Source organism: Grampus griseus, assembly GCF_964374135.1.
Source record: "Grampus griseus genome assembly, chromosome: 1".
Lineage (NCBI taxonomy): Eukaryota > Metazoa > Chordata > Mammalia > Artiodactyla > Delphinidae > Grampus > Grampus griseus.
The window spans coordinates 122,365,587-122,375,618 of record NC_139017.1 but is presented as its reverse complement, the minus strand read 5'-3'; the positions used below and the strand labels follow the sequence as shown (position 1 = coordinate 122,375,618).

The 10,032-nt window shown below is 37.8% G+C and overlaps 1 protein-coding gene across 2 annotated transcripts; it reads right to left on the bottom strand.

Annotated features, from left to right (window-relative positions):
• Positions 1–913: 913 nt before the first annotated feature.
• On the bottom strand, positions 914–2,374 carry LOC309836930 (eIF5-mimic protein 2-like; the record flags this gene model as incomplete). 2 transcript variants are annotated; one of them, XM_082677158.1, is made up of 2 exons in its annotated part: positions 914–2,151; positions 2,241–2,324. In XM_082677158.1, the coding sequence occupies 2 exons, from the start codon at positions 2,322–2,324 to the stop codon at positions 1,231–1,233; spliced, it is 1,005 nt and encodes a 334-aa protein (XP_082533284.1). In that variant the 3' UTR covers positions 914–1,230. The 2 variants fall into 2 exon arrangements, with proteins under 2 accessions (XP_082533284.1, XP_082533283.1); XM_082677157.1 differs by having other exon boundaries at positions 914–2,374.
• Positions 2,375–10,032: the final 7,658 nt, after the last annotated feature.

The following is a 10,032-nucleotide window of genomic DNA, read 5'->3' as shown; positions in this document are numbered from 1 at the left end:
TTTCTAATGACTACATATAAAGCTGGGTAGCAGCAAGAAAATTAAGATGGAAATTAAAAGGCAGCCATTAAAATAAATGGATCAACTGTACAGAAGAGAGATTTGGCTCATGGCAATTTAAAATATTGGCAACTGGGGTAAATTAACAGGCAGATGCTTGAGTCATGTATGAATCTGTGAAGAGGATGAAGCTGGCCCAGTATGACCAAGTAGGATAATCATTATCACTGCACTTCATTCTTTGCAACAAATACTCTAAGCCAACAGGAAATCTGAGTTATATTTAGAATCCCAATTAGAACATGCTAACCACTTTTCTTTCAACAATTTTCTGGGTTTAGTACAGTCATTTGCTTTACTTATACTGTTTTATGAGTCCTTTCTTACCAATCTAAGTGTATGACAACTGTAAAATACTTTAAATGACAAGGTTTTTCCAAAGTATGTTTGAAAATGGCGGTATGAAAAGAATATTCATTTGTTTTGTCTAGAAAGAAACAAACTGAATGCAGAGGTTTCTCATTGGGTAAAAGCTCAACTTTTTTCTTCCCATCACCGCCACATACAATTTCCCAAACACCTCACTTTCAAGTTTGTTCTCCATGGCTTCATTTTAAGGAATGAAAATCAGAGAGCCAACAATTGAGCTCAAGTACATCTGAGGTTAAAAAGGCAAGAAAATATCGACATGCAAGCAGTGGTCCAAATACTCGAGATTCATGTTAATGAATCTAATTATTGTATATGAGATTTTCTTTGATGAGCAGGGCTTTGGGCATACCAAATCATCACACAAATCACTGCCTTCTGAGACTCTGGATACTTTTACAGTTTAATTTGCAAACAGAATTTTTATAACAAATTATTTTTAACCAAATCATATCTTGAAAACTCTTTATATAGAAAACCCAGGGAAAAAGTGAACTGTTCATTGTGGAAGGCCTTAAATTACATTATTACAGTAGAAAATACAGGAGGTAGAAGATAACTGAAAAGACTAATGCAACATTAGATTCAAATCTATAGCTCCTGTAGCTACTTAAAACATGGTTTTAGAAACTAAATCCAACATTTCCAGTAACCATAGATACAGTTAAAATAAAATTTGCCATGAAAGCCCTTATATCATGCTTGATATAGGGAGGTAGGAAGATGTAAGATCCAGGACACATGAGACATGACATTTTATCTACAATTCCTGTTTGCTTTACTGAGGGTGTAGTTTCAAATTCAGTCACCTTCTTCAGCTTCAGACTCAGATTCTTCTTCAGCATTTTTGAGCCACTCTACAAAATTTTTCATTTGCTCAAGGAAGACACTTTTCCCCTTGGCAACATGTGTATCTTTATACCACTTCAGAATGGGTTCTTCACTCAGAACTTCAGCTTTATAAAAAAGCACCACTATTTTCTGGAAGGCTTTCATGAAATGAATGTTGTCATAGCAATACTCCTGAATCTTCAGTAACAGAGTCATCTCAGACTGACCTTGAGTTGTAAAGGCAGCAAGTAGAGGGCTGTATTGCTTCAAGTGCTCGATGGCTTGCTCTGCTACAAGCTCCTCTTTTTTGTTCCATTCCACAGTGCTCATTGCACTGGACCATACTATTCCGATGACAACTGGTTCTGGGATGTTTTTTTTTATCTCCTCCTTGACATACAAAATTATATCCTTAAATGGATCACCACGGGACATCTGTTCTTGAAGTTCTTTCTGGAGTTCCTTACGAGTTCCTATGGTTTGCTGATTCCGAACATACTGTGAAAACTCTTTCAAGCCTGCCTCAGTAAAATACTTTGTGAAGCGTTCAACACTTTGTTTATTGGCAGGAAACAGTTCCATCAGTCTGTTATCCATGCTCACTTTCCAAAGACTTGAAGCTACTGCATTGATATCTTTTTCTTTTACCCATGATTTAAAGAGCTTTACAGCAAAAGCTGCTGAAACCCCTTCTTTAACCAAATTCTCATTATAAAGGCTATTAAGAATGGATGCGTTAAGTGTTCCATTAGCCAGAAGAACACCAGTCAACATAGCCAGCTTGTTCCTCTCCGACTCTGAAAAACCCTTTAAGAACAGCAGCAGCTTTTTAACTTCATCTTCAAAACCCTTCTCCAGGTATTTGTAGTGCCTGATTAACTTGTTAAAAACCTGAGCAAATGATTGCATGGTCTCTAGGTCTTCTTGTGCTGCGAACACACAGACATCTGTACGCATCATGTCATCTGCCAGTGTACCACCTGGGGCCAGCATTCCACCGGCCACCAGAATGTCAAAGAGTGTTTCTGCATATCAGCGGTAATCAAGTTTTGCTCCAGAAGCATCAGGAAACTTTGCTACTGCTTCCAAATCAGTACCAGTTTCAGTTAAGCCTTGAATAATGCAGTCTTGAAACTGAGTAGGGTCAAACCTTTCTTTTTCATCTCTTTTTCTGGTTTTAAAATGCTGGCCTGATAGCGTTGGCCTTTGCTGCTTTTGATTATTCATAAAAGACACACGAATTTAAGGCGAAGAGAAAAGAGCCAGAAATCCCGGAGGTGGCGGCAACTGCAGCGGTGTCTCCTCTGCCAGTACTAATCTATTTAAGATTACTAATCAGAAAGTATCTTCGGTGGGGGTATTACAACTCTCTGCATCCTTTGCTACAATTTAACCTCATCTTTAAATGTTGCTAACTAGAAAGAGGTCAGGTGTGAATTAAAGGAAGAACCAGAGCCCAGATGGGAGCTGAGCTACTCCTGAGAATTCTGCTCTTGTTGTGGATGGTTCTCCTGCTGAAACGTTTTCTCTATCTGTAGCTATCGTAAAGAAAAAAAAAAAAAGATGAATTACAGCGTGTTTCTCAAAGGCTCTGCCAGTATTAGAATACGCTCTTAGAGTTAAATAAATATTGGAATAGATTCAGACATAATTTATACCTTATCCATAGAACTCCACATGTCTCTTCATGTGTGGAGTAAAGGGTTTGAGAGAAAAGTTTTTAGTGATGGGGAGGGAGTCACACACACGCACACATACACATAAACACATGTACACGCATGGACATGCCTACAGATATAAAGACACAAAATGTTTGTTTCTGTGCAAAACGCTTAGAACAGTTTAAGTCCCTAGAGTTAAGATATTTTCCCTTAAGAAGTTTAGTATTTCATCATTTTCTATGTGTGAAATACAGTTCCATTTTCTCCCTAAGCCCTAAATCGCTTTCTGATGTTTAATGAAATGAATAGTCAAGCAACATCAAATTAACCCCACATCTCTAAACTGTCCAGAGAGATGGAGGACCTCCTCTTCAGGTGTCCCACAACACCAGAGTATACTTGAGATACTGAGTGGGAACGGAAGAACAGTCCGAACAAAAGGAATGACATGTTTAAAATTGGAGTCAAGGATTGAAAAGTAGTTCAGAAGAGTACACTTTAAGGGAAGGAGGGATGGTAAAGTTAGACAAATGGTAAAGGTCAGGATGGATTTTGTAAGCTTTGTGAAAGAGTTTGGAAAGCAGTGATATGCATCATTAACTGAAAAGAGAAAAATGTCAAGGACATTTGTACTGAGATTTAGCTTGCTAAGAGTTGTGTGGTCACTGATGCATTCCAGTCGGGGCTGCTCACATTTTGGTCAGGTTGTCATATGTTAAGAGACACACATGGCACAGATAAGTGAAGCTCTGTGTACTCCAGAGCAGCTCTGTTCAGTATAGATTTCTGTACCTTTTAGACACAATACCTGATAATAAATTCTAGCAGTTCACAAATCCATTGAGAACTTGAAATGAGGCTACTGCAATGAGGATGGTAATTTCAGTGAAGGAAAAATGGGCTTTTTGGGGATCAAATGCTAGGAAATATGGGCATAATTCCAAAACCCATTCTGCATATCCAGAGTAATATTAAGAACATGGCCAATTTTGGTGACTGCAGGACAAGCCAAATCTAGAGAGTGAATGAATCACAGTCAAGAGGCAGATTCCCACAGAATCTGGCAAAAGTTAGGGAGCACAGCAGGTTTGTAGGAAAGTCACAAACATTCTTCTAGACCTGATTCATTGAAGAAGAATTGTTTTAGAAACACAAGGTGTGGTCCCCACAGGTTGACCTTCATCAATCTTAAAGGAGAACAGATGGAAGTAAACATCCTATTGCCTATGAAGCGATCAACCAAGAAGAAAACAAGTGAAGAAGATACCTTGATGGTCTTTCGTTTTGTGCATCTAGAAGAGTTGGTTGTACACTGGTAAATATTTCCCACTCCAAAATGGGCACCATTTTTTTTTTACATCTTTATTGGAGTATAATTGCTTTACAATGGTGTGTTAGTTTCTGCTTTATAACAAAGTGAATCAGTTAAACATATACATATATTCCCATATCTCTTTCCTCTTGTGTCTCCCTCCCTCCCACCCTCCCTATCCCACCCCTCTAGGTGGTCACGAAGCACCGAGCTGATCTCCCTGTGCTATGCAGCTTCTTCCCACTAGCTAGCTATTTTACGTTTGGTAGTGTATACATGTCCATGCCACTCTCTCACTTTGTCCCAGATTACCCTTCCCCCTCCCCATATCTTCAAGTCCATTCTCTAGTAGATCTGTGTCTTTATTCCCATCTTACCCCTAGGTTCTTCATGACATTTTTGTTTTTTTCTCTTAGATTCCATATATATGTGTTAGCATATGGTATTTGTCTTTCTCTTTCTGACTTACTTCACTCTGTATGACAGACTCTAGGTCCAACCACCTCACTACAAATAACTCAATTTCGTTTATTTTTATGGCTGAGTAATATTCCACTGTATATATGTGCCACATCTTCTTTATCCATTCATCCAATGATGGACACTTAGGTTGCTTCCATCTCCTGGCTATTGTAAATAGAGTTGCAATGAACATTTTGGTACATGACTCTTTTCGAATTATGGTTTTCTCAGGGTATATGCCCAGTAGTGTGATTGCTGGGTCATATGGTAGTTCTATTTATAGTTTTTAAGGAACCTCCATACTGTTCTCAATAGTGGCTGTACCAATTCACATTCCCACCAGCAGTGCAAGAGGGTTCCCTTTTCTCCACACCCTCTCCAACATTTATTGTTTCTAGATTTTTTGATGATGGCCATTCTGACCGGTGTGAGATGATATCTCATTGTAGTTTTGATTTGCATTTCTCTAATGATTAGTGATGTTGAGTATTCTTTCATGTGTTTGTTGGCCATCTGTATATCTTCTTTGGAGAAATGTCTATTTAGATCTTCTGCCCATTTTTGGATTGGGCTGTTTGTTTTTTTGTTATTGAGCTGCATGAGCTGCTTGTAAATTTTGGAGATTAATCTTTTGTCAGTTGCTTCATTTGCAAATATTTTCTCCCATTCTGAGGGTTGTCTTTTGGTCTTGTTTATGGTTTCCTTTGCTGTACATGGACACCATTTATAAATGAATATTAGTCCAGAACTATGAGGAGTTTCTTTTAAATAAATACTGGTCTCTCTACCTGCAGAACTCGACTCTAAAGTAATTCAGGCAACTGATCAAGAAGAATTAAGACAGGCCTGTAGGACTAATTCCTTCACCTTACTGAGTCATAAATTCCTCATAAGTAAACTGAGGGAGTGGGTTCGTCCATCTTTCAGGGAGAAAAAGGAGCACACTCCATTAGCAAACTACTACTTTCAGACAAAACCAGACTAAAAACATAAACTACAGCCAAACAGGCAAGAAGTGTATTTTAGAGTGAGATTCTGTTCCACACAGAGCTAAACTGATGTAAATTTCATAATTATGCCTCACCTTTCAGACATAATATCTGAAAATAAATTCTAGCATTTCATGTTGTTCTTTAAATTTATTCTTTTCCTTTTAAAATGCAGTATTAATCATTTTAATTTCAATGTGTCCAATAAAATCTAAATGTTAACCATTATGTTTAATTATTTTCACCTTTGTCCTTTTTTCACCTTTGTCTTAATTGTATTCTTACCCTGACTTTTTAATCAGTAGTTTATGCATGTTTATATTTTCATTTCCACTTTTAAATAAGAGAAAATGGCAACAAAAGATTCAAATAATTTTGCCTTACCATTGATCAAGACAAATTTAGGGATACTGTAGCACCTATAGGAAGACATAGTAAGAAATAAATGTTTGCTAGCTGATTACTAATCTCCAAATTTGGTATAGAAAAGGTCATGTAAGGATGTAAGTGCATAATTCACAAAAACACAGATGTATTTAAAGACAAATGTATCAAAGCCAAGAGTAACCTTTTCTGTTCTCTGTACTTCAGTATCATTTGCATTCAGTTAGAGTTCTAGGACATTCATAGGTGATGGGGAGACATGCTAGTGTAACTTCAGCAGGGAAATGTATAGGTTAGAAAAGGTGGAGATTGATCGGACAGCACTAGTAAAGAAAAGGGAGGGAATACCAATATTTACTGAGCGCCACCTAGGTACTTAATTATGCACTTAATTATCTCACTTACTCTTCACAACAGCCCCTTATATCATTGCACGTATATTTCTTGAACACCTGCAATGTGGCAGGCACTGTGCTTGGTAGAGACAAGGCTGAACAAGAATAAGCTAGTCTCTGCCCTTGTGAAACTCACATTCTAGTACAGAAAACAAGGAAGTAAACAGACAAACAAAAACAAATGACAAATTAGGATGGGCACACCATGAAGGAAGCAAATGAGCAGAAGTAACAAGTAATAAGAGGAAACAACAACAGATAGGAAAATCAAGAAAGACTGCTTTAAGAAAGGATTTAATTGTTAATCAAAGGAAGAAATAGAGCTGTCCAGATAGGAAATAGCAAAAAGAGTGGGGTAGCATGTGCAAAGGCCCTGGGATAAGAAAGATTCTTATGTCTACTGAGTTGGAGGCAAAAGCAGAAACGGAAAGATCATTAGGAGGCTATTGGTGGTGATTTAGCTGAGAGATGAGTTTCTCCTGAATTAGGAGTATTAAAGATGAAAAGAAGTGGACAGTATCAAGATGTATTTTGGAGGTAGAGATATATTTTGTGGTAGTACTTGCCACGTTTATTTATTAATATCCTCCACATAACAGATGATAAATAGCCTAAAAGAATAGGAGATTAACTAAACTCTTATAGTAACTTCAGGATGGGGTTATGAACCCTACTTTCTTTAAAGCCCTTTCCACTACATCACACTTCTTTGCTTTATTAATTCAAGGTCAATGTAGGTTTTATAGAGTCCTAAAAGTAGAAGCATTTGCCAGTCAAATGATTTTGAATTAGAATATTCTTTAATTACCTGGACAGTTTACAGATTTTCAGTTTGCAAATCCAAAACTTCATTTCATCTGAAAGGGGCACCACATTCTATGAGCACTCCAATATATATTTTCTGTACAAAATGTGAAAATACTCTTGCATTTCTTCCAAGGATGTGCTGAGTTATCCCCATACATGTGGAAAATTTTCTATTGACTAAAGCAGCAATCTGTAGCAATTCTGAACCATATGGTGTTCTTACCATAAGTCTTAATTGGGTAATTTGAGTGACCAAACTGTTTTTTCAGCTTTGCTAAAAATAGGCCTGTCTCTGCCCATATTTAAAATGACTGGTTGCTGATAATCTCTCACGTCGCCAAGTAAATCAACACGTGAATAAGGTTTGAAATAAGCAGGTTTGGTTTCAAAAGCTAAGCTGGAAAGGACCTTGCTCTCATAAGCTCAGTACTTCTGCAGTTTTGTTTTTTATTATTATTCTATCTTCACTGTTGAGATTCTGCTCACCAGTACTTCCATTTCTTCTTTTTCTCTGTGCATGATAGGCTTGTACTTCCTCATCCTCTTGGGTTGGCATGACGTAGTCCTTGCTCTGGAAGTAGTTAGGAGCTGCTATACAGTTCTCCCCTCCCTCACTGCAGGGTCTAGTGATGTTCAGAGCCTTTGTTAGCCCGAGTCCCTGATGAGGATGACCTGCAGAGAGTCTCCCCAACTAACCCTCAACAGACATATTGTATGAGGGCAAAAGAACTTTGCTGTTTTAAGACACTAAGATTTAGAGGTGTACTGTTGTTGTTGCTGCTGCTACATAATCTCATCTCTTTGACTGCTATAGGTTTCCTCACATTCTTGACATGAAGGAAAATACAAATTTCCAAATTAGAGAAGCATGACAGACAGTTCAGTTGGCAGAAAATGAGGAGGTTTGGATTGAAATGGACCTGGTTTTAATCCAGTTTCTGTACCTTACTTGCTCTTTGAGACTTCTTTTTCTCAGCTGTAAAAAAGAGATAATAGCATAGTTGTGCTATGACAACTTAGTATGTCAAGTGCCTAGCAGGTTGCCAAACCATAGATGATGTTCAATGAAAATAGCTATTTTTGGGAGGAGTAATGGTAAATAGACTAACGGTCTAGAAGGATATATCCATGTAGGCAGGACTGAATCTGAAGAGACTGCAGAAATGGGGGGAAAATTGCCATTTATCCCCTCGCTTCCCCTTTCTTCTCCCCCTGCAAGTTTCTTCCTAGTCATGAGCATGCCTTTCTCTCCCTCTGTGTACCCTGATGCTTTCTTTGCCCTCTTCCAACTCTGCTGTTACACACTGCTCCCAGGAAGGCATGTATCACTCATTAAATCATTCATTAAAATAGCTGCATTTTAACAGGAAATAACTTGAGTTAATAAACTAAAGCTCCAACACGGTATTCTTCTCATGGTATTCAGGTGAAAAGCAGTGGAGTACTACCTTTCACCCAAACCCAGGATGGCAAAGAGGATTCCCCAAACTGTTAGATCCACTAAGCCAGGTAGGTCTCCTGGGTAGTCTTTAGAGAAGACTTTGATAAGGCTTCCATTTATAAGTCTGTCTAGAACCTGCTGGAAAAAGTACCATGATAGTTTGGCAGTGTCTTCCATGGTCTCAGGAGTGAGACTGGCAGGACTAGTACTGTGTATTTGCATGACTTGAAAATTCACAGTGACTTTACACACTATCTCCACATTAAGCCTCATTGCAGATGATAGAACTAAAGCTTAAAGCTTTTCAATCATTTACCAAATTCACATAGATGGGAAGCAGAGGAGTATATATCCAAAACCAGTACCTCTGATTTCAATTCTAACACACTTTCTTCTTTTTACTATCACAGTTTTTTTTTCTGTCCCTGGAGGAGCAAATTTGATAATGTCTCTTGACTTTAAGAGCACATGCTATTATAAAATGAAGATCTTTCTTTTTAGTCATATATTTGGGAATGTGAAATTATGCTTTCTACATTTAGAAAGTAACTGAAAGAAGATACATCAGGGTTAAAAAAAACTATAAACATGCTCTTGAAAATAAAATTAAAGTGAGGTATCCTGTATAGCAATTTGTTCTGGCTGAGAATAATACCCATAGTTTCAGAGAATTTTCATCTCTTCCTACATTAATGAAAAGAGAAGGAAATGAGGAAAGATGCAAAATTTTTAAGTCCTGTCATTTCTTTAAGAAACTATAGGGACTTCCCTGCTGGTGCAGGGGTTAAAAATCATCTGCCAATGCAAGGGATATGGGTTCAGCCCCTGGTCAGGGAAGATCCCACATGCAGTGGAGCAACTAAGCCTGTGTGCCACAACTACTGAGCCTGCACTCTAGAGCCCGTGCTCTGCAACAAGGAAGCCAATGCAGTGAGAAGCCCGCACACCACAATGAAGAGTAGCCCCCGCTCACCCCAACTAGAGAAAGCCTGTGTACAGCAACAAAGACCCAATGCAGCCAAAAATAAATAAATAAAATCAATAAATTTATATTAATAAAAGAAACTATAATTATTTTCTTGTGGCTGATATAATTTCTAATATTCTATCTCTTCCCAATCAATTTTAAACACTGGAAACATCTTGAAAGATACAATGAAAATACAAGATTTGTAGCCAGGCAAGCCTGGGTTTGAACACTGGTTTGATCATCTAATATGTTGGGAAAGCAAGGTAATTAAATCCTAATTTAGAGATGGGCCTCAAGTTTTTCATCTTTAAAATGGAAGTTTACATTAACATTCTCATAGGACGGTAGTGA